This window comes from Nicotiana tomentosiformis, chromosome 1 (assembly GCF_000390325.3).
Source record: "Nicotiana tomentosiformis chromosome 1, ASM39032v3, whole genome shotgun sequence".
Classification (NCBI taxonomy): domain Eukaryota; kingdom Viridiplantae; phylum Streptophyta; class Magnoliopsida; order Solanales; family Solanaceae; genus Nicotiana; species Nicotiana tomentosiformis.
Window position 1 is genome coordinate 112,017,672 of NC_090812.1, and position 24,957 is coordinate 112,042,628.

General features: G+C 36.7%; 4 protein-coding genes and 1 pseudogene across 5 annotated transcripts; 2 read left to right on the forward strand and 3 right to left on the reverse strand.

Moving 5' to 3' along the window:
- Positions 1–1,579: 1,579 nt before the first annotated feature.
- On the forward strand, positions 1,580–11,350 carry LOC104119689 (uncharacterized). Of its 2 annotated transcripts, XM_009631263.4 has the most exons (9): positions 1,580–1,846; positions 6,319–6,531; positions 6,635–6,826; positions 6,908–7,108; positions 7,283–7,363; positions 8,453–8,591; positions 9,485–9,574; positions 9,668–9,775; positions 11,220–11,350. In XM_009631263.4, the coding sequence occupies exons 1-8, from the start codon at positions 1,742–1,744 to the stop codon at positions 9,745–9,747; spliced, it is 1,101 nt and encodes a 366-aa protein (XP_009629558.1). In that variant the 5' UTR covers positions 1,580–1,741; the 3' UTR covers positions 9,748–9,775; positions 11,220–11,350. The 2 variants fall into 2 exon arrangements, with proteins under 2 accessions (XP_009629558.1, XP_009629557.1); XM_009631262.4 differs by lacking the exon at positions 11,220–11,350 and having other exon boundaries at positions 9,668–10,138.
- LOC104119690 (ammonium transporter 1 member 1-like) lies at positions 10,258–13,422 on the forward strand (annotated as a pseudogene).
- LOC104119691 (alcohol dehydrogenase class-3) lies at positions 13,261–17,888 on the reverse strand. The gene is made up of 9 exons (XM_009631265.4): positions 17,674–17,888; positions 17,353–17,489; positions 16,634–16,680; positions 16,193–16,518; positions 15,212–15,294; positions 15,055–15,130; positions 14,104–14,261; positions 13,682–13,843; positions 13,261–13,579 (listed from the first exon to the last, which is right to left on the reverse strand). The coding sequence occupies exons 1-9, from the start codon at positions 17,705–17,707 to the stop codon at positions 13,463–13,465; spliced, it is 1,140 nt and encodes a 379-aa protein (XP_009629560.1). The 5' UTR covers positions 17,708–17,888; the 3' UTR covers positions 13,261–13,462.
- Positions 17,889–20,733: 2,845 nt separating this feature from the next.
- On the reverse strand, positions 20,734–21,192 carry LOC108949140 (uncharacterized mitochondrial protein AtMg00240-like). Its single transcript, XM_018778866.1, has one exon. It carries the CDS (start codon positions 21,190–21,192, stop codon positions 20,734–20,736), a length of 459 nt encoding a protein of 152 aa, XP_018634382.1.
- A 226-nt stretch (positions 21,193–21,418) lies between these two features.
- On the reverse strand, positions 21,419–24,957 carry LOC104119694 (uncharacterized). The gene is made up of 4 exons (XM_070199445.1): positions 23,991–24,957; positions 23,536–23,900; positions 23,056–23,379; positions 21,419–21,748 (listed from the first exon to the last, which is right to left on the reverse strand). The coding sequence occupies exons 1-4, from the start codon at positions 24,955–24,957 to the stop codon at positions 21,419–21,421; spliced, it is 1,986 nt and encodes a 661-aa protein (XP_070055546.1).

Sequence of the window (24,957 nt, forward strand, 5' to 3'; positions counted from 1 at the left end):
CTACTGAAGAGCTGATCTACAATTGTTAATTTTTATGGATATTAGTGCTTGGCTTAGACCTCATTGGTTTTATGGCTACCAGTTTTTACCAGTTTGCATCAGTTAAGATTTCACCTGTACATGGTACTATACCGGTGCTTGACTTGGACCTCATTGGTTTCATTTGCTACCAGTTTTGTAACAGTTAGGAGAATTTTTCTTTAATCTGACGGTGAACGTGATATGGCGTCATCTGTCTAAGCTCTAATGGAAATCGTTCCATGGTAGTTGTGCTAGTGGGAGGTAGCAAGTAGTGGCGGAAGCAGGATTTCCACCAAGGAGATTCAAAAAATTATAAAGGTAAACACGCGAAAAAGCTAAGGGGATTCAACATCTAATATATGTACTGATTTTATATACATAATGTAATTTTTGGGCGAAGAGGGTTAGCAACCTCCTTCTGCCCGCCTAGCTCCGCCTCTGGTAACAGGTACTTGCAAGCTGACTCGGATAACCACTGCTATAAAAAGAAAAAAGAGAAACGGCACTGGTTGGATAGTAGTTGTACTATGAAAATAACAGGTTCTTGATAGCATGATGTGAAATTTCTATCTAATTAGATTATGGAGATCATCTAGTCAACTCATTACTTAAGATAGAAATAACGTGACATTATATTAATTTCTGGTATTACTAATCTCCGCATATTTTATTTTTAAGCCAAACGATCTGCTAATGTATGGAAGCTCGAAACCAACAGATATCCAGTCAATTTTTTTGATAGACTTGTAAAAGTACAATATTGTAAAGAAAACGTAAGTCTTTTTCAAAATAAAAGAGAGAAAAGTGATAGTGAAAATATATTAATTAGCATAACTATGAGAGTGTGAGCCCTGAAAATAATAAAAAAATCTAATAGATAATGCTATAATCCTTCATTTGCAGTCAACCTCAACCTTTTGGCTTTGTCCCTTGGCAGCTGAATATTTTGATCTGGTTCGATTCATGATTGCATCTGCAAATCTTATCCTATGGGCTTAACAAGCATCTTTCATTCTTCACCCGGTCCTTAGTAGCCTTTGCAAAGTCAACTTAATGGATTATATCTAATGGATGATGAGGTTCGAATTAGTGGGGTGGAAAAAAAGAGCCAAAATACCATGGGAAAATCAGTTTTTAAACTAGTAATTAGAAAATAGTTAATGTTTGTAAAGTAATTAAAATATATCCACTATTTAACACGGAGATAAAATCTTGACACGAATACCTTTAGCCGAGACACGAGAAAATATGTTAGATTATAGAACTCCTGTATATAAACTCCATCATGTTATGAATTTCAGCACATTATACTTGAATTTCATATGTAAAATTCAAACTCCAGCATAATGCTGAAATTTTTTTGAACTTTAACTAAGGTATATTTTTGTTCACATTTAATTTTCGCATGAAAAATTGATTAAATTTTATTTAATTTTAAATTATGACTAATTTTTAATTAACAATTATAAAGCAGGCTAATCTTAAATTTCTTCCAAAAAAAAAACAAGAAACTCAAATTACTGTGACGGGGCCTCATACTGGTAAACGATCCAAATGGAAGTGCCGGAAGCCCATTTATTAAGAGTCTTCAAGAAAGTTCGACCCAATTTGTCTTGCCGGAGCCTGAGGTCTCATCGCTGTTCATCTCAGTTTTGAACTCTGCGTCTCCATTTCAGCTCCGAGTACATAGAATAGAAGTTCCGTCAATCAAACAATAAGGATGGCGTTATGGATGGAGGCAGGTTCGGAACCAAAAACTGAGAAAGAATTGGCTGACCTCGATGCTATCTCCGCTCTCAAACAGTCTACCGCTGTTGAACTTAAGGTTTTTATTCGTATACTCTACTTTGACAACTCTACTTCGTTTGTATTCTCTTCCTACTTTTATATCCAACTAAACACTGGAAATGCTTACGTCAAAAGTTTTTCGCTGAATTTTTTAAATTTAAAACAGTGGTGTCCGCACAAACTTTCATTTTCCGTTATTTTATTTTCTTTTGACACTTAATTCTTCCAAGTTCAACCAACCATAGCATTCATATATGTGTTTTTTCTGGTTGCACATTTTAAATATGCCCTTTCTCTAGCACCCAAGGGTGTGGCCTAGTGATCAACGAAGCAGATTGAGAACCATGACATCTCAGGTTTGAATCCCAGTGGAGATAAAAATACTACTCCCGCCGTTTTAATTTATGAGTTAGTTTGATTTTGCATGAAGTTTAAGGAAAAAAAAAGACTTTTTAAACTTACCGTCCTAGAGCGTAAGAGGTAAAAGCTTAGTAGGACCATGACATTTGTAGGGTTATAAAAGCTTCTCATTAAGGGAAAAATGGATAAAATAAAAAGTTTAAACTTAAATTATTTTCAAATATAGAAATGTGTCTTGTTTTTTAATGGACTAATAAGGAAAGTGTGTTATATAAATTGATTTCTTCCCATCTGTCCAAGCCTTGGTGTATAGAGTTACGTTGTACCTGTTGCTAGTGGGAGCTAGGAGGTACCATGTGTAATTAGTCGAGGTGTGTGCAAGCTGACCCGAACACCATGATTATCAAAAAAGAAAATATTGTTTGTCTATGACTTTCATGTTTGATTCTCTTATCTGGAATATGAGTGAATATCCTAGTCTTTCTAAAATTCATATTGGGTTATTATGGTAGAAGCCTTTAAACGTATAAGGCAGTTATACTTCCATAAACTCTAGAATGAAGAGGGTGACAGTAATATTGTGTCGGGGGATTTAGAGCACTCCGAAAGTCGTCGAGATTTTGAGCATTGTAGGTGTATAAAGTTTGAGGAGGCTAAGGGGGCAATACGTAAGATGAGAGGGGGGAAAACGACTGGGCCATGCGAGATTCTTGTGGAATTTTGAAAGAAAGCAGGCAAAAGTAGGTATGGAGTGGCTAATGGGGTTGTTTAATGTCATTTTAGGATGGCTAAAATGCCCGAAGAATGGAGGTGGAGTACGATGATTCCGTTGTACAATAACAAGGGTGATATTCAAAATTGTAATAACTATAGGGGTATTAAACTATTAAGCCACACTATGAAAGTGTGGGAGAGGGTGGTAGAGAGGATGAGGAGAGATATGTCTGATTTCGAGAACCAATTCGGATTCATGCCGGGGCAATCAACTACGGAATCCATCCATCTTTTAAGGAGATTGTTGGAGCAGTATATGGATAGGAAAAAAGACTTACATATGGTGTTCATTGACCTAGAAAAGGCACATGACAAAGTTCCAAGGAGGTTTTATCGAGATGCTTGAAGTCTAGAGGTGTGCTTGTGACATACATTAAAGCGATTAAGGACCTGTATGATGGAGCCAAGTCCCGAGTGAGAATAGTGGGAGTAGACTCAGAACACTTCCCACTTTCCAGTCTAGATGGGATTGCACTAGGGATTAGCTCTTAGCCTGTTTTTATTTGCCTTGATTATGGATGAATTGACACGATATATTCAAGGGGAGGTACTATGGTGTTTGTTATTTGCAGATGCTATAGTATTGATTAACGAGACACGCGATGAAGTTAACGATAGGCTAGAGGTTGGGAGACAAACCCTAGAGTCTAAATGTTTCAAGTTAAGCATGACTAAAATAGAGTACATGGAGTGCAAGTTCAGTGATGCATCACATGAGGCGGATGTTGAAGTGAAATTGAAACTTAAGTCATCCCCAAGAGAGGACTTCAAGTATCTTGGGTCAATAATCCAAGGAAATGGGGAGATCGACGATGATGTCACACATCATATTAGAGCAGAGTGGATGAAATTGAGGCTTGCATCCAGTATCATATGTGATAAGAATGTGTCACCAAAACTTAAGGTTAGTTTTATAGAGTGGTGGTTAGACCAATTATGTTGTATGTGGTATAGTAGCCAGTCAAGAACTCATACGTTTAGAAGATGAAAGTAGCGGAAATGAGGATACTTAGATGGATGTGTGGGTATAATAGGAAAGGTAAGATTAGGAACAAAGATATATGGGGCAAGGTGGGAGTGGCTTCCATGGTGGACAGCGGGAAGCGAGACTGAGATGGTTCGGGAACATGAAGAGGAGGAGCACAGATGCCTCAATGAGGAAGTGCGAAAGATTGGCGGTGATAGGTCTAAGGAGAGGTAGAGGTAGACCGAGGAAGAATTGGGGAGAGATGATTAGACAGGACATAACATGACACATCTTCAGTTCACCGAGGACATGACCCTAGCTAGGAGAGCATGGAGGTCGAGGATTAGGGTAGAAGGTTAGTAGGTAGTCGACCAATTTTTCTCTTTTTTGTGTGAGAGTATGATTCTAGTTTAGAGCGCCTTATATGCTCCCTCTTCTCCCTATCAATATTATTATTATTATTATCATCTTATTTTTTAATTATATTACTCCCTCCGTTTCAATTTAGATGAGGTAGTTTGACTTGGCACGGAGTTTAAGAAAAAAAAAGACTTTAGAAACTTGTGGTCTTAAAAGCTTAAGGGGTAAAAGTTTTGTGGGGCCATGACATTTGTGTGGTTATAATAGTTCTTATTAAGGATAAAATGAAGAGTTTAAAGTTGAATTATTTCCTATTGTAGAAATGTGCCATCCTTTTTGGAACGGACTAATAAGGAAAATGTGTCATCTAAATTGAAACAGAGGGAGTACTATTGTTGTTTCTTTTACTTTGGATATCGTTACTATTTGTTGTCATTAGTTTTCTTTTCTTCACTATTTTTATCTTAGCTTTTTCGGAAAAGAGCCAAATATATCCCTCTACTTTTGTTTATTGTTCAATCCTATACTCCGTTATACTTTCCGTTCATATATACCCCTGCCGTCCAACAAAGTTCTATATTTACCCTTATTTTAACGGACATAACACGTGGTGCCATTTAAGCACAAGACCCGACCCACATCTTAAAAAACCCTTGCCCACTTAAAACCCACGACCAAAGTACCACATTAAAGAATTCTTTGACCCGAAAAAAGGAAAAAGAGAAGCGTTTGACACTTATGCTCTGAGATTTCTCTGATGACTATTGATAGTCGTTTCCTTCATCTTGTGGGGTTTTGGGGGCCGTGAAGGGGAGTAGAGGAGAGAATGGGGCTACACAGGGTCAGTTATTGACCGAAAATGATGGAGGATCTGTGGTTTTTCCGGTGATGGTGGTCATTTCCCGGCTAGGTAACTTCCGAAAAAGAGGTAGAGAAAACAATGGGCGCAAAATGCGATGTCGTTTTTAAAATTTTCACACTCTCAATGGGCTAATCTTACTCCACTGACTGTCCGATTTTAGAGCCCTGTAAACATCGAGATTTCATTGGATGAATAGGCGTTGCTACTACTCTTAATTCTCTTGAATGGGTGTTTGTCTATTTTATGTAAAGTTTTTGACTTTATTGTTGAATTGGATTATTTCCTTCTTTCAATTATCTGCTTGCTAGGCTTGTCTGATTTTGATTTAGTCTTTTAGTTCATGCTTTGTATTAATTTATTTGAAAAATTGGAAGATTAGTATATATTACGTGTTTGATCCTTCTTTACTCGCCAAATCTTTTTTGAAATCTGATGCTTTATGTTTTGGAAATTACAGTTTCGATCTGATGCATTCTTTTTTTTAAGAAGATTGCAGCTCATTGTAATGGTTGTTGGAAAGGGAGGAGGGGAAGAAGAAATGAGTTTTAATTTTAGGTAAAATGTTAAAAAGGGAACTGGGTCGGATGGGTCATATTTTAGGCCTGATTGGTTTTTTTTGGGAGGGGATTTGTTCTTTCAATCAGTCGGTGCCACATGTCATGTCCGTTAAAGTAGGGGTTAATATAGAACTTTGTTGGACGGCAGGGGTATATATGAACAAGAAGTATAACAGGAGATAGGAATGAACAATAAATGAAAGTAGAGGGATATATTTGGCCGTTTTCCGTAGCTTTTTTTACTCTGGTATTTTTCAAACCTGTTTTGAAAATGCTTTTCTTGAGCCAGGGTCTATCGGAAACAACCTCTCTACCTCACACAAGGTTGGGTAAGGTCTGCGCACATCACCTCCGCCCCATACCCCACTTATAGGATCACACTGGTATGTTGTTGTTGTTGTTGTATGGTAGAATATTGTTAGCAATATCCTCATTGGACAGCTATATGCACTTTACCACATCTATCATTTTCATCCTTTTGGATATCTGCCGCTTGAATCAGCCTTTATGTTGTCTAACTTGCCTATCTTTATGCTTTCCTTGGTTTGGGGGGGGGGGGAGGGCAGCGCCTGTTTTTGTCCAAAATATTATGAGAAAGTGAAACATTTCTTGTCCTACCAACTTTGCAGGAAAAAGGCAATGAATATGTCAAGACAGGCAAGAAGCATTATTCGGATGCTATTGATTGCTATACGAGGGCAATAAATCAGAATGCTTTAAGTGATACTGAACAGTCAATTCTCTATTCAAACCGAGCTCATGTCAATCTTCTCTTGGGAAATTTTAGACGTGCACTCCAGGATGCAGAAGACGCAGCCAAATTAAATCCAAGTAATTTTAAGGTATGCTTTTCAATATGCATCATGTGTCGTATTATGGGCCATAGTTTCCTGCAAGTGCTGCATGTTCTTGGAGTATGTGACATGTCTTGTACTTTATGCATAGGCACTTTATAGAGCAGCAAAGGCATCATTTTCTCTGAATCTGTTGGCTGAAGCAAAAGAGTTCTGTGAGAGAGGTCTTCAGCTGTCGTCATCTAATGAAGAACTGAAGAAGCTTGCTAGGCAGATTGATATACAAAATGCAGAAATGGAACGGCGTGATGCTGAAGTGTCTAAAGCAGTATCTTCTGCTAAGGTCTAAAACTATAGTTTTATCTGCATATAGTAACAATTCTTCATTCTGGTGGGTTCTCACCACTTAATATGAACTATACAGGCCCTTGTTTCTGCATTCGAAACTAGAGGATTGAAGATTGGGAAGGCCATGTATCAAGAACTCACTGGACGAAAAAAGCCAACATTAGACAGAAATAATATTCTTCATTGGCCCGTTCTTCTGCTGTATCCAGAGGTTATGTCCAGCGACTTCATAGAGGACTTCTGTGAGACTGACATGTTTTCAGCTCATCTTGATATGATATCCTTTGCTATACCTCCTATATATAGATATACAAATAATAAATACGAATTTTTAAGCCAAATGTGGTTCTCTCTGCTTAACACCAATTTGACTAATCATTCTTATGTAACTGAGGCAAGTTATTGTTTTTCCATTATTATGAAGGATTTTGGTCATCCTTAGCTTCCATACATGTTTTCAGAAGGTTGTCCGCCTCTGTCATGGGATAGAGAAAATGCTTACACTCGTGATGCTATTGAGTTGTATTATGAGGTATATAACTGTTTCATCATCTCTGGTGGCAACAATTCTTTTACGTTTCTATTTTTCATGTCACACAGAGAATCATTCCAATACATAATCGTAATACGAGCACCTATTGGGCACCATTGAACATGGTTTTGCTCTACATTGGTGTCTAACATACTGCTGTGTGCCCAAAATCTGGCACATTAAATTAGAAAGAATCTCATTATAATGAAGTTTTCTTAAAAAATCACCTACGATGGTGTTAATTGAATTTTGTGGTTTGATTTGATGAAATTAATATGATTGGAATAGAATTTTTTCAAGTTTGAGTTCCATTAGATAAAGATGCATAGGTACAAATGCTTTTTGGTTCCGTTTGATCTTATTGTCAAATTTAAAGTAAGAGGTCTAATTGGTGCATCCCCCTAGAACTTTTTTATCTATTCTACTTCATGAAAAGGCAAACCTTCTGAGAAATTCTTTTGTGAAATTGGGCATGTAGTCACCACAGTCAATTGGGTGAAGGAGCTTTAGATCTGTAGTAGCGCAATGTTGGAGGCTGGGGCATCTGCCCCTTTGGGTCTTGAAATATATCATCAGGGTAGTTGATAAGCTCTTAGGGGTCGTTTGGTTTAAAAACAAGTTATACTAGGATTGTAATATAAGGATTAATGATGCAGGGATTGTAATACAGAGATTACTTTTTATCGAGCCTCTGGTTCATTGTATTAAAAATTGTATATATAGTGTATAACTTAAACTTGTGATTGGTTTAAACTGTATAAGAGTTTGGAGAAGGGTTTGAGGAGACCCACATGGGTAGTTTTGGCATTTTGAATATTTTATCCACGTATAACTGCAATACTGCATCATGGTATTGTCATACCACATTAGTCTTGGTATAAAACAATACACCAATTATACCAACCAGAAAGAAGGTCATACATGATTCAAAAGACAATCCAGACATTGGATAAAACAGTACCAAATCTTATACCATGATTATTTCATTCAATCCGTCAAAATAAACGAGCTCTTAATGCTTTCCTTTTTAGTGCCACCAGTTCAAGCGGATGTAATGTGCTTCTCTGTTCTGAACTTGTGATTGAGCAGGCTTGTGCTGGAGTCTGTTTATCCAAGCGAGATATTCTTCGCTATCTGCTGGAAGGAACAGCTGCTTCTCATGTGGAAGACTTTGGTAATGAGGAGAACGGTTCTGCACAGAGTTCAACCAAGGATAGCATTTCACAAGGTACACTCCCCCATCTCTATATTCGGACAGATGAAAATTTGAGGAAGCTCCACTTTCAAGACTATTGCAATCTTTAGTAGATTTTCTGCCTAGTGTCTGAAACAAGAGACCCCTTGTACTAATTCGAAACATAGTGCAGATTATAGTGTGTGCTGGTCTTAGGTGGTCCGCTGAAGGGGTTTCCATGGTTTGGTTCAGCCTTCTTTTTCCAAAATACTTGGACTTTATCACATTTTTGCTTGTTTATTGAGTATAATGAAAGTTAGACTCTCCAAACCATCACTGTTGTCTCGGCTTTCCTTTGATATGGGTTTGCACCTTTTTATTTTTTAAAAATATGGAGTTGCACTTGATTGTCGACTTTATATGTCTATGGGTACAATTATCTCCTCTCCTATAAACCGTAAGGATACTAGGACCTCTCACTTATTATATAAACAATGGCATACTTTTTAGCGGTAGTTATTACAGTCTTGGTTCAAATGTACAAGTAGAGTGTTTCTGCAGTAGTTGCTTTTACTTTCAACGACCTTAGTCTAGTGGTAGATAATACAGTCTTGGTTCAGATGGTGTACCTCTTCTGCTCAGTGGCGGAGCCAGATTTTTCACTAATGGGGGGTCAAAATATAAAGAAGTAGACCCATAAAGAAGCCAAGGGGTGTCAATATGTAATATATATATATATATATATATATATATATATATATATATATATTAAAAAAAATTATTACGTAGCTACACTGTAATTTTCCGACGCCCCTTGAATACATGTGGCTTCGCCACTGCTTCTGTAAAAAATGTGGTGCATCTTGATCCATGTCACTAAGCTGTCTTTTCCCTTTTGCCTTTATGGACTAATTTCGTTCTTATTTTTCTTCACTCGATCTTTTCAGCGGATGCTCCTAGATGGGTCAATATTAATGAGAAAAGAACACTTTATGATGTTCTAAAGGAACAGAGTTTTGTTGTTACTGGAATCCCTGGTATGCCAGTTTATTTCCTAGGATGTATTTGCACTTTATGCCGTCCCATCGCGCTCATCTAATGTAAGATTATTTTCTTATCTTTTGCTGTAGTGTTTTGGGTTGTCTCAAGGAACTCCAGCTTCCATAAAGACTTCAAATCGGGAAATTGGGCTCCTCCAGAACTTGCATGAATTTGTGGAGTATAGTTGCAAGTCCCTTGTGAGTTCCTATTGACATGTGCACAATACACCGTTAGTTAAGTCTTTGATAATGTAACTTTGGTATAGTTGATTTTGTCCATGTAGAGTAGAGAGAATTAGGATTCTTGCTCATATTCTGTAGACTGCAGCTGTGCAAATCATTAAGGTTTCAGCTGTTTGTAGGTGTAAAATTAGGGGTAGGAGGGGAATTGTGTTGGTGTTTACCTGTTAACAAAATGAAACATGTTTTATTCATTTATTAAAGGACATTATGGGAGAGAGTAGTTGTGATCATATAGAAGTCTAGACTGGTTAAAATTATGTCTAGTCACTAGTGTTGGCAACATAGACTTGGATATGCAATAACATCAAATGTTTCTTATCGTTGCTCTTTAGTCTTTACTACTTTAATTGATTTTTCAACAAACATCCAACTTAATGACTTCATTCTGCCACGTGTAATAGAAATACGGTATATCTGCCAAAAACTAATACAATAGACACAGTTTATAGTCTCTACTATTTAACAGTTCTATTTTGTCCTGATTAGGGACTGACGTGATAAAATTAATAATTTGCTAATCTACAAGATAGTAACTTATTTAAAAGAACCGTATGTTCTACTTGATATAATGATTTGTAAGATCAATAATCTTTTTATACGTCAAGTTATATTCTGATAGAGAATGAAGCAATCAGTTGATTTTTAAGTAGAAAAGGTTTTCAATGTTATGCGTTAAAGTAAAACTCCGTGGTAATTTACCTACCAATTTACTAGTAAAATTTGATTCTTTGTTTAAGTGATCTAAGATTCTGCCTCAAGAATCTCCAGGAATCTCGTTTCCAATTAACCTTTCTCCGATTTCCACTCTTGAAAATCTTTCACATTCCTCCTCCATATATACCACAGAAACTCTACCTCTTATAATTCACATACACATCATTAGTATTTAGTACTATGGCTGCTCCCATGAGCTCCTCCGTGGATCTCAGCCCCCTCTTAGGTGGCGCCACCAACGCTACCGCCGCGGCCGAGTACATTTGCCACCAGTTCAACAACGTTTCTGATAAATTCATTGACACAGGCTTTGCAGTTGACACTACTTTTTTACTATTTTCTTCCTGTTTAGTCTTTGCAATGCAACTTGGTTTTGCAATGTTATGTGCTGGCTCAGTTAGAGCCAAAAATACAATGAACATAATGTTAACCAACGTTATTGATGCCGCGGCAGGTGGTCTTTTTTATTACCTATTTGTTTTTGCCTTTGCATTTGGTAGCCCATCAAATGGTTTCATTGGTCATCATAATTTTGGCCTCAAGAATTTCCCTTCAGAGGCTTCTGATTTTGGCTATTTCTTATACCAGTGGTGTTTTGCAATTGCTGCAGCAGGAATAACAAGTGGTTCAATTGCAGAACGTACCCAATTTATCTCCTATTTAATGTACTCTTCATTTTTAACAGGCTTTGTATATCCAATTACAGCCCATTGGTTTTGGTCTGGAGATGGTTGGGCCAGCCCAGGAAGAAATGATGGGAATCTTTTATTTGGGTCAGGGATAATTGATTTTGCTGGTTCAGGGGTTGTTCATATGGTAGGTGGAATTGCAGGTTTATGGGGTGCTTTAATTGAAGGTCCAAGAATTGGGAGATTTGATCATGAAGGAAAACCAGTAGCAATGAAAGGACATAATGGACATTGGTTGTTCTTGGAACTTTTTTGTTATGGTTTTAATCCTGGTTCTTTCATGAATGTTTTGAAGGCTTATGGAAATAATGGGTCATATTATGGACAATGGAGTGCTATTGGAAGAGCTGCTGTTACGACCACTCTCTGTGGATGCACAGCTGCTTTAACAACATTATTTGGAAAAAGGTTATGTTAAAGGACAATGATCTTGAATTTCCTGAAATTGTGTCTTTTGATTAGTTGCATGATTTTGATCTATATATATATTTTTAAGTGCATAACATTTATGTTATTTTTTATAAGCTAAAGTTCACTGTGTACACAAGTGTTTTGCACACAATATTCTCCTGAGATACATGCAAGTTGATCAAGACACCACCACTAAAAATATTCTCTTTATACCTTTGTAAGAAAGACTAGTGTGCTCTGGTCTAACATTCCTCTTCATCTAACACTAACAGGTTACTCATTGGCCACTGGAACTTAACGGACGTCTGCAACGGTTTGCTAGGCGGCTTTGCGACAATCACAGGAGGCTGCTCAGTGGTGGATCCATGGGCAGCCATAATTTGTGGATTTGTTGCAGCTTTGGTTCTCATTGGTTGCAACAAGCTCGCGGAGAAATTCCAATACGACGATCCACTAGAAGCAGCACAACTCCACGGTGGTTGTGGTACATGGGGTATTATTTTCACAGCATTATTTACTGAAAAAAAGTACATAAACAAGATATATCCAGACAAAGATATGGATCGCTAAGGGGTGGAGGAGCAAAGATTTTAGCAGCACATGTAGTGCAAATAGTCGTGATTGTGGGATGGGTGAGTGACAATGGGGACATTGTTCTGGATTCTACATAAGCTAAATCTTTTGCGGATGAAATTGCAGGAATGAATCTCACTAGTCATGGGGGTTATGCTTATTACAACGACGATAACAATGAGCAGACACTGGCTCCCAAGTTGGAGATGACTGGTAGAGCAATAGTTTAGTTTAGGTGATGATCATGCTGCACTAGTTTAGATGAAATGAAAACATGTTATTGTACATAGAATTGCAGTAGTATATGTATATGAGTAGTTTTGAACTAACTTTTGCATGTCTAACAGCGACAGTACATTTTGAGCCTTGGAGGGGCCCAAAGAATAGACGAGAACTAAGCAATCTTCGCACCTTACGATTGGCATTTGAGTTTATAATTAGAATTTTTATATGATTCTCAATAAGCTAGTCATGAACAAATTAATGAAGTGGACTTGTTATAAAACTCCGTCCAAAATATTGAAAATTACTAGTAAATGAATAACAAGTAAACATCAGAATGTGGAAGGAATGAAAATTAAAATAGACGCTAGATGATGCACCGATCATGAGAGAGAAAGCCCTTTTTCCTCATTTTCTTTATCCTTCTACAAAATACCTTTTGGCACTCTGCACAATACATTTTCTCGTTTTCATTTTTCCTTCTTATTTTAACAACCATGTCATTTTATGGGTCCATTGTACAGTAAAATAGGGAGGATCCGTTGATAACTTGATATGACAGTAAAGATATTCCTTCTATGCCAATTTATGTATCACACCTTTTTTTTAATCTGTTCCAAACAAAAAATTATACTTTTTATTTAGAAATATTTTACTTGAGATGATTTATAGTAACTTGTTTTGGACCACAAATATCAATAGTCTAACTTTTTTCTTAAACTTTGTGTCAAGAGAGGGATAAGATATTGTACTTTAGAACAGGGAGGATCCGTTTGATGCAAAGATGCCAGAGTTTGTCCAAAATCAGCAATGGTGGTTCAGTCTTGGAAGTAGAGCATTAACTTGAAAGATGCACTATAGACCACCAGAACATAATAAAAACCATCCATTTTAAAAGAGTTACTCTGCCCTCTTGATACTCTTTTTTCCACTTTCTTTTTATTCCACACAGATAATTAGGGAAGGAGAGAGCAATACTGTCCGAGCAATAGCGTCAAACCAGCAAGTCAGCAACATAAAGAACATAAAGACTTCATACGAACATATCCAGGACAACACGGAGGCAATCTCCGTCATGCATCAGGTCAAAAGCTTTGTTTATGTCCGCAAGCGTCATATTATGAGTGATGTATTCATCCACCTTGATTTCCTGCAAGTATGGAAGCATTGATTGAATGAAAGGTGTAGGAATTGCAATAACTAAATGAAAAAGAAATGAAGAAACATATAGAAGAGGAAAGACAAAACTGACCTTCTTCAAATACTTGTCCACGAGCCAAGGAACTTGTGATCGGCTTTTGAAACCACCAAATGCGGTTCCCTTCCAAACACGGCCAGTCACCAGCTGAAATGGACGAGTGGATATCTCCTGACCAGATGCAGCAACACCCACAATCACCGAGGTTCCCCATCCCTGCAATTTCAATAATATCGGACACATTCAGCATCAGTATCAGTATTCAGTATCTTGTACGGGGGTTGGGGCATGGATGATATTAAAAAAGGAAAATGAATACAGAACGTGAAAAGCGAACAGAAGCTCAAAAGATAAAGAGAAGGTTGGATGGGGTAACGGAGCGATTTCAAGCGGAGTGAGGCAGATGCAACGAAACAAACACCCCTCCCCCCCAACTACCATCCCAATATTATTGATAAGACACTAGCATAGTTTACCTTGTGACAGCACTCTAAAGCAGCCCTCATAACCGAGACGTTTCCAATGCACTCAAAACTGTAATCAACACCACCATCTGTAAGATCCACAATGACTTGCTGTATTGGTTTCTCATGCTCTTTGGGGTTGATGAATTCAGTCACACCAAATTTTTTGGCTGCATACGACAGTTTAATATATGATGAGAGACGACGTGACAAATTATACACCAAACAACTGGATAAAACTAATGACACAAGCATAATAACGGTTGTGCTGCTCAAGTTTGATTGGAGTGCTATTTCTTGAATCAGATTAAATTTAATCAGACGTCTTTTCAGCATGATTTCCAGTCTGGCATAAGCGTCAAATATATTTAGTGGGGAGGCATGATTTGGTACGGAATATTATCTCTTGCTTTCAAAATTTTAAAGGTTGAATTGAAATCAATCTTGATGGGGGTGATGGAATGATATTGAGCTTGCGCATTGAAGTAACGCACCTATAGGGGTTGAAAGCACAAGGCCTTAAGGCCTAAAGGTAATGGTTGGCATCCTTTCTTAGTTGGAGGAGTGGCTGATGCATTTTATTTTGTAGAAAGGTTGAGGGCAATCGAGACAAGGAATTACTGCAAGGCTTCCTTTGCTTTTCCATTATCATTATATTCCATCCCATAAGGGAGCTCTCCACACAGTTTACTGGCATAGTGATAATACATAAAAGTTCCTCCAAACAGTGACAAACATATATATATATATATATATATATATATATATATATAAAACGGAAATCGCTTATCAGCTTTTGATGAACATTAGTAACTTGTATTTGAATTCTCAAGAAAGCAATCTTAGGAGTAGCTCAGATTTTGACAAATCTTCTGTAAAAGATTCTTGGAGCCTATTCAAATCCTTACTAATCCTAAAAGTTCAACTAGTCCACAATCTTAGACAGAGTGGATGAAGCTGTACCTCTATCGAACTTTTTGCTGTCAATATCAATCCCAATAATTCGCGAAGCACCAGCAGCTTTTGCACCCTCTGCCACCTAACAAGCAAATTGATAGATTACATAAATATATTAAAGGAACCTAATTATTGACACACAATCAAATTGTTAGGAACTTACAGCAAGACCAACTGTGCCCAGGCCAAAGACAGCAACAATGGAACCTGGTTCAACTTTTGCAGTGTTCCAAACAGCTCCAAGACCTAAAGACAGCAAATACCCAATGTAAAATACGAGGGGATGGTAAGAGTGCACATTAGCCATTAATTGAAAATAAATAAAACACAAGGTATTGGCAAAAGAAAGGGAACAAACGAACATAGTAAGAAAGGCAATCTATGATTTATGATTTCTTCCTCAGCTTTTAATCTAGGGAATAAACCAGCGTTGAAGTTTCAACTAAAAGGATAGATAAGATGGACGTTTGGGTTAAACCAACCAAAAGGCACTATCTAGTAACTCATATAAATCAAATTACTATGACGATCTGCTCCCTAACAATATATTTATATGCATTACCATCCTCGTTGTATCAAACATCTATACTAAGAGCCCCACTATGATACTTGGTTGATTTCCCTTGTTAACTTTCCATTCTTCTTTTACTTCTCTTTCTTTAGCTTTTATTTTGATGTGTTTTATCTCAAAATCCTATCTTCCCTCGAATGCATTACATGGTCCCGGAAGTTGCTCTCAATTGACTGGTGTCAGGTGTTGCAATCATTATAGCAAAAAATGAAAGAGATTGGGGGATCAATAAGAACAAGAAATAGAATAATGATGAAGTAAACGCAGGACCAATCCAACAATTTATCGCACTAATAAATTATTGATAAATAAAGATCTTGAAGTACTTTTAAATTTTACTTTTCTTATTTTTTTTATTTTGTATAATATTGACCTGAAATGAATTTAAATGGAGTAAGACGATCAGTGAGGATTCATATAGCCGAGTGCAACTTATTTGGAACTAAGGCATAGTAGTTGTATATATTATTGATAAAGAACAGCTTGGAAATGGAGTAAGAGCCAGCATTAAATCAGAGATACTACAGAAGAAGTTTTATGAATTAGATTGGAGGAAACCACAAGAAGAGTTACCAGTTGGAACACCACATCCAAGAAGGCAGACTTTCTCCAGAGGAGCTACTGGGTCAATCTTTGCAACACTAACATCATGGACAACAGTGTACTGACTGAAGGTTGAAGTTCCCATGAAATGATAGATTGGCTTTCCGTTGATAGAAAATCGACTCTTGCGGTCGTTCATCATAACTCCTACTCCAGTAGCTGCCCTTACTTTACCACAAAGGTTGGTCTTTCCTGATTTGCAGAACTTGCATTCTCTGCATTCTGCCTGGTAACAAGGTATAACATGGTCTCCTGGCTGAACCTCAGTAACTCCTTCACCGACACTTTCTACTATCCTGCAAATTTTAGAGGGCTAAGAGCAAGAAAGCGGGCATCCAGACAAAACTCTTGTGTAGCTTCAACGGAAGCTAATGTTCAATAAAAATGCTATGACATAAAGCGAGCACGTACCCTGCAGCCTCATGACCAAGAACACATGGGAAGAGACCTTCAGGATCCTTCAAGGAGAAAGAAACACATGTCAGATAGTGACTGACAATAACACACAACAACCATTAATTCAATAAACTAATGATCTTAAACCATTGACTCCAACCTTATTGTTTCCCAAAGTACCAATTTCCACATAAACATTACGAATTGGGGATGCAATTTTCTAAATAAGAAGGAAAGGGCTACAAATTCTTGGTATTCCAAGATATCCTTGAGCATAAATGTTTAGAGGAAGAGAGAAAATTTGAGAATGCATGTTTTAATGAAAGTCCATACTTTTGCACTAGTTTTATTGTTTATCATAAGAATGTAATGATATGTTCATAATACTTATTAGCCACCCAAAAGCAAATGAACATTGTTGCAGGAATGCAGAACTCTTCAACTCCATTTGATGATTAATCCATCAACCAACTATGCCACGATCCCAAAGACCAAACCAGTTGTGGTTAACTTTATGAATCATTTGCATCCATTCTACTCTATTCGACAGGTATTCCCCGAGGATTCATCACATTTAGACCACATAACCACACCTTTATCAGGCTTGAGACTGACTATGCTCGTAGCAACTCACATAACCATAGTTCCATATCTTTGATTGAGCACTTAAGAGTAAAATCGGTAGTTCATAAATAAGAGAAAAAATAATACATACGGATATAATATAAGATTACCTTGCCACTCCAGGTATAAGCATCAGTGTGGCAGAGAGCAGTATAGAGAACTTTAACACGGACTTCACCGGCCTGCGGCGGAGCCACCTGCACATCCTCGATCACCAGAGGCTTGTTGGGTTCCCAGGCCACCGCAGCTATACGCCCATTTCACAATCCATAATCACAAATTAAAGCTCAAAACTTAGGGTTCACACAAAGCATAAAAATTGCAAGTAACAAACATACATTTCTATAAGTGGTATACTGGTTTAAATATTAGATCCGCCTTTGATATTGCTTTAAAGTGAGAATTGAATACATAGAATATAGAAAAAGTACCTTTGCAGGTGATGACTTGACCTTGTGTAGCCATGATTTAGGAACTCCAATTCGGACCACAGAATCAATTTGTGAGAGAAAATACTACAGTGTTTTTCTGGCACTTCAAATAGATCCGATTCTATATAGGAGCTTTTAACTTCAATTATTACTAAGCCATTCTTTTCTATGTCAAAGCCCAGCCCACTTCAATTCTCATCCCCCTCCTAACTTTGCAATTATTTTCTTTCCTTACTTTCATTTTTCCCTTCTTCTTTTTTTAAGCATTTTTGGTCAACCTTCTAAAATTAGTTTATTTTGAAAAAATAATTAGAGAAGTATTTTCGGTGAAAAACAGTTTATGTTTGGCTAATTAATTTAAAAATTACCTTTGAACAGCAATTAGTGTTTGATCAAGCTTTTATAAATTATTTCTAAATGCTTTTAAAAAAAATACTTTTGGAGATAAGCTATTTTTTTTGCTTTTCAAAAAATACTTATGTTTCTACTCAAAAATACTTTTTTTATTCCTAGAAGTTTGGTTAACACCTCAACTTTGAACAAAAGAACACTTTTCTTGGGGAAAAAAAAAGTGTTTTAGGCCTTTGAAAAGGTTGGCTAAATAGACTATAAATATATTCTCTTCGTCCTAATTTATGTGGCGTATTAAATGAAAAGAAAAAATGAACACTTATAACATATGTAATCCAAAATAAGTTTGTGTAATTATAAAAGTAAAACATTCTTTATTAGGATAAACTAAAAAGAAAAGTGTACCGAGAAGAAAAAAGAATATATATTAGGAGAATATATTACTTCATCAATTAACATTTCGGGACAAGGGAACTGTTTTTAATGAAACTCGTCCCTTTCAAATCTTGTATATAGTATTTTAATACAAAAGGAGCAGGGCATCAAAAGACTAGAAAACTACTACAACAACAACGAGCCAGTGAAATTTCACTAGTGGGTCTGGGGAGGATAATGTGTACGCAGACTTTATCCCTACACCGAGAGAGTAGAGAGATTGTTTCCGAAAAACCCTCGACTCAAAAAACGAAAATAGACAAAAGACTAGAAAACTACTTACTTCATTTCGCACCATGCCCATTCCTGCCAATGTTTCGATTAATTGGTTGTCCACTCTAGCAATTTGAGTAATTTTTATTGTTTTAAGCATATTAATTAATTTTATAGAAGTATGTTTACTTCAAAAGGGATGTAATTATAATTCATCTTCCAGTGAGCTATTTGTTGTCTTGTGGAGATAATTTCAGTGAATCCCTTTTGCCATTTTTGTTTCCTACTTACAATAATTGGCTAGTAGGAAGGTCGCGAGGAAGTTTATTTAATCATTTTTGTTCTAAATATCTACTTTATTCTACAATTGAAAAATAAGGAGCAAGTAGCATTTCATAAAATATCCAGTAATAATGTGAAATTATACCTTTATAGCTGAAGTTGATTGGCATTTTTTTATTACAAGAGTCAGTTTTACCAATGTTAATAGTTAAAATGAAGAATATAAGTTTACATCAGTTAAGTACTGACTCAATTAATGAAATAAATGTACACATATTCCATGTTCACACCAACTCAATAAATATATAACACATACTTTTATATATATTATTGTCAATAAATATATATTAATTAATGTATATTTTTACCTTAAATTTTCACTACTTAAAGGTGATCAAATCAAATTATAAAGGGAGATTTCCTTTTTAAAAAGGATGCATGTGCCTCTTATGGCGATCCAAAAGTACGACAACAAATGTAGACGATATTTTATGTGGTCAAACAGTTACATGATCTCACAACAATAAATTAAAGAAATGCATTACAACTCATGTTTAGATCATGTCTCCAACTTTGATTTAATAGGACAATGTAAACCACAATATCCCTCTTTTTTATTAGTTATCCCTTTTTAAAATGCTACAAAATGGTTTTCAAACGAGTCCTATAATTCTCAGTAGCATATACGATTGGTCTCTCCCTTATCCTCCCCTTTTGGCCTTATAGTATTTAGTAACCAGTAAATTTGCCGCGCTTTACGCGGTTAAATTAATGATATATATTTTTTTATAAATACCTTAATATTGCACTTTGAGGTGCTTGGTTTCTGTCATCCGTTGCTGCCTTAAACATGAATAATGTATATCATGTGACATGTCATGGGGTTGAGTTACCATCGAGGATTCAAGTTCAGTGCTTTTGATCCATATAGATATTTTATTTATGACATCCAAAACCTTATGAGAATTTTACGGGAACAATTACAGCAAACTGCTAGGTCGGCCATACACACGTGCACAGTACGAGCACATGCCATCTAGTATATATATATATATATATATTGTACGAAATTGAAGGAAAAAATCTGATTGAAAAACCAATCTTCCCTCTGTTCTTTACATTGAGTTTTGTACATGTATATATTATACCCTTACATATATATTTATTCCTCACACACTAACTCACTAACTTATGTCTCCTTATATTATAATCATCTTACTAACCTCATTAATTTATGTCCCATAACCCATTAATTATGTCCCCATATATTCTAAACACTAATATGCACGACATTCTTCTCCCTTCTTCTTCTTCACCCTTCTTTTATATCTCTAAGTAAATCTCCACAGATTGTTAGAATTAGGATATGGTTTCTGGTTTCTTCTTCCCAACATCCCCCCTCAAGTTGGAGGGTAAATTTGTGACCCCTAACTTGCTCAAAATTTCGGAGTGAGAAACCCCAGAGAAATGGCTTTGTGAAGAGATCCATCAGTTGGTCTTTAGATGGAACAAAAGAAAGAGTAATTAAACCGGAAAGGAACTGTTGACGCACAAAACGACAGTCAATTTCTACATGTTTTGTTCGTTCGTGGAAGACGGGGTTACGGGCGATATGAATGGCTGCCTTGCTGTCAGAGTGAAGAGGTATGGGAACACTTACTAGTGCAGAGAGATCTTCAAGAAGTCGAACTAACCAAGTAAGTTCTGCAGTTACTCTTCTCATCGATCTGTATTCTGCCTCTGCAGAAGATAGAGAGATTGACACTTATTTCTTTGATTTCAGGAAATGGGTGCTCCTCCTAGTGTGATGAAAAATCCACATACGGAACTCATAGAATCCTTGCAAGAGGCCCAATCAGCATCGCAAAATGCAAGCAAGGAGAATGAGTGTTTTGCTGAGAGAAGAATTCCTTGTCCTGGATCACAACTCAAATATTTGAGCACTCGTAAGGCAGCAGAGAAATGAGATTTATATGGTCTCTCCATGTATTGACTGAAGGTAAGGACTGCGAAAGAAAGGTCGGGGCGAGTGTTAGTGAGATAGTTTAACTTGCTAACCAGATGACGAAATACTGTTGGATATTGCAAAGGGTGCCCATCATCAGCTTGAAGCTTGGAGGAAGGATCAAGAGGAGAACTGACTCGAGGTAAATGAGATACATCAAATTCCTTCAGCATATCTAGGGTAAATCTCCTTTGTCTTACAATAAAACCTTCCTTTTCTCGCAGAATTTCCATCCCTAAAAAATAATATATGTCTCATAGATTTTTTTACCTTGAATTCACTGTTTAGAAAACCCATGATATGCTAAATTTCTTCCAAGTCATCTCCATTAAGCAGTATGTCATCTATATAGACAGCTAGGATAGAAATCAGGTTTCCTGTCCGTTTAAAAAATAGTGAGTAATCGTTTAATGATGAAGAATACCCTTTAAAACTCAAAGCTCGTGCAAGCCTAGCATACTATTGTCTAGAAGCTTGTTTTAAACCATACAATGACTTCCTTAGTAAACAAACATGCTTAGGACTAGGAGGTGTTAAGCCTGCTGGAAACCTCATGTACACCTCCTCTTGTAGATCCACATACAAAAATGCATTGTTGACATCTAATTGACACACATTCCAATCTCTTTTGGCTGCAATAGTGAGTAAACACCTTATGGTTGTCATTTTCACCACTGGTGAAAAAGTCTCACTATAATCTATTCCTTCTCTTTGGACATCCCTCCTGATCACCAGCCTTGCCTTCAACCTTTCAATTCTTCCATCCGACAAATGTTTTACCTTGTACACCTATTTGCAAGGTAGAACCTTGTTTCCTTTAGGTAATTCAACCACATCCCATGTGTGGTTGTCTTCTAGAGCTTTAAGCTCTGAATTCATAGCTTCTATCCAACATGGATGTTGACAAGCCTGTCCAAAACGGTTAGGATCTATGACAGTAGAGAGGGATTGCAACACATGTTGATTATTGGGTGACAGAGAAAAGAAACAGAATTCCCTAGGCTTACTTGGTTGAGTGAAACAAGTTGTTGCTATATTTGTGAATATGATATTACTGCATACATAATCTTTCAAGTAGGTTGGTTGATTGGAAACTCTTCCTGACTTTCTCAATGGTGTAGGTTGCTTGGGGTATAGAAACTTGTGAGGTAGTGTGTGGTGTATCTAGGATAGACTGAAAATGAATTGGGCTAATAGACAATTGGTGATGAGAGGGAGTGTATGAAGAACTTGGTGATGGTAAGGAGAAAATATCATAAACTTCAGGTTCTAAAGAAAGTGAGGATTGATCCTGTGATGAAGGTGAATATGTGGGTTCTGTAGTAAATGTTGAGCTTGGGAATATAGGATGTTGTGATGTGCGGTTTCAACAAAAGGCAAGTGTGATTCATGAAATTTCATATCCCTTGACACAAATACTCTTTATGTGGACAATTCCAATAGCTTATATCTCTTCTGATGAAGTGGATAACCATGCAAAACACAAGCAGTTGCCCTATCATCGAACTTGACTCTTCCATGGGCTATTGTATAAGTATAACAGAGGCATCCAAAATTCCTTAAATGATCATACTTGGGTTTCTCTTGAAATAAAACCTCATATGGTGTCTTTCCTTTAAGGACACTAGAAGGCATCCTATTTAATAAGATGTGTGGCAGTTAGGATAGATTCACCCCAATATGATATGTGTATCTTGGATTGAAACATTAACCCTCTTGCAATCTATAAGAGGTGTCTATGCTTCCTTTCAACAATTCCATTATGTTGAGGGGTTGCTACACAAGACAGTTGGTGTAGAATTCTTTCTAAAGCTAGGAAAGCTGCCTTCTTGTGTACCTTTTCCCAATTCTAATACATTGTCAGATCTTATCATTCTGACTTTCACATTGAATTGCCTTTCAACCATAAACAGAAAAGATTTAAGCATAGAAAAAGCATTGCTTTTTGCACTTAATAAAAATGTTCATGTTCCTCTGCTATAGTCATCTACTATAGTTAGGAAATATCTAAATTCATTATAAGTATTTGACTTATAAGGTCCCCATATGTCTACATGCATAAGTTCAAATATATGCTTGGATTTTATGCTACTGACAGGAAAAGGATTCCTGGTTTGCTTAGCCTTATGACAAACATCATAGATAAACTCAGAATTTGACTTACAATGAAGGAAATCTAAATATTTCATTGCTGAAAATGGAAGTTGTCCCAATCTTACATGCCAAATTTTAACATCAGGAGTACCATTAATTTGAACTGGACTAGAAAAAGAAACAGACTTTGAAACGGAACTTCTTTCTTTCAGAATTGAAGGTATATTACTATTGAATAGCCCCTTAGACTTAAGTCCACTTGGTTCCAATAAGTAGAGTCCCTCTCTAACTTCACCAAAAATGTGTGGACTCTTCATTAAAAGGCCCTGCAACACACAAGATGTGAATAAGACATCATACTTGAACTAAACACAAAACCTATTAATTGATAATAAGTTACATTTGAAATCTGGAACATGTAACACATTATTCAGGATATGACCTGGCAGAATAGAAATACTCCCTATATGAGTAAAAATCACCTTGAAAGAGTTAGGTAAACTGATATTCAAAGGTACAGGAAGTGGAGTTAGAAACAGGAAAGAATTATGATCAAAACACATATGCTCTGAGGCACCTAAATCAATGATCCAGGTATCTAATTTTAGACTAGTAAACACTGAACATGAGTATTTTAGAATAGTACCAGCAACTGCATTAGCATTGATTCCTTTATTTTCTGTCTGTGCTAACTTTTCCTGCTTATACATGTGCATTATTTCTGCAATTTGTTCCTTGCTAAGTTGCTGTCCAAAATTACTGTTGTTGAGCTCAGTGCTTTGTCCTGCTGAATTCTCACGTTCCTCATGTGTTAAGACTGCATTTCCTTTAATTTGAGTATGCTGACCTTTGTGATTGGTGAACTCAAAATTTTATGGAAATCTAATAATTTTATAGCAATCCTCTTGTGTATGCTCTGTTTTTCCACAATAAGTACAAGACACATTTGGATTGTTCTTCTTTTTTCCTTTAAACCTTTGCTGAAATTTAACAAACGTTTGCCCTGAGTTGTTATATTTGGGTGATATGGCTGCTCCTCTTTGTGTTTGGCTTCTAAGTTTCTGATAATTCTTCCTTTGTCCTGTGATCATAAAAGCTGCAAAATCAGCTAGAAGTTGTGCATTAGGCTGCTTGGCCTCTCTAGGTGCCATGAATGATACTGATTCAGAATTAAAATGTGCATTTGCATAAACTTCTCTTTGATTTTCATCATGCAAGAGAAGTGAATAAGCAACATCTATGCTAGGCAAAAGGTTCATCATGAGGATATTTCCTCTTGCTTGTGCATAGATGTTATTTAATCCCATTGGGAATTGGATCAATCTCTGATCCTCAAGAGACTTAGTCAACTTTGCCTTTCCTTCACAAACACAAACACATGAATAACATATGATAACATTTAAAGCATCTAATTCATCCCACAGTCGTTTGAGCTTAGTGAAGTATGCTGCAATGTTACTGTTTTCCTGTACTAAACCTGATAACTCCTTCTGTAGATGATAAAGTTTGGCTCCATTTGATCTCCCAAATCTCTGCTCCAAGCTGTCCCAAAGTTTTTTTGCAGTTTTGGAGTATATCACATTGTCTGCAATATCCTTTGAGAGAGCATTTAGGATCCAAGAGATGACCATACCATTCATATAACTCCATTGTTCATGGTCTGGAGATTTCAGATCTGGAGGTAGACATGCTCCATTGATGAAACCAAGTTTCTTCTTGGCTGACAAAGACAGGAGAATAGATCTCCTCCACCCTGGGTATCCTCTCCCATCAAACATAGTGTTGACTAGAGTCATTCCAGGTGAATCAGAGTTGTTGAGATGATAAGGGTGATTGGCATCATAGCTGACTGGTTTTGCAGCATTGCTCGTATCACCAGTATACGTGATGGTTATTTCATACAT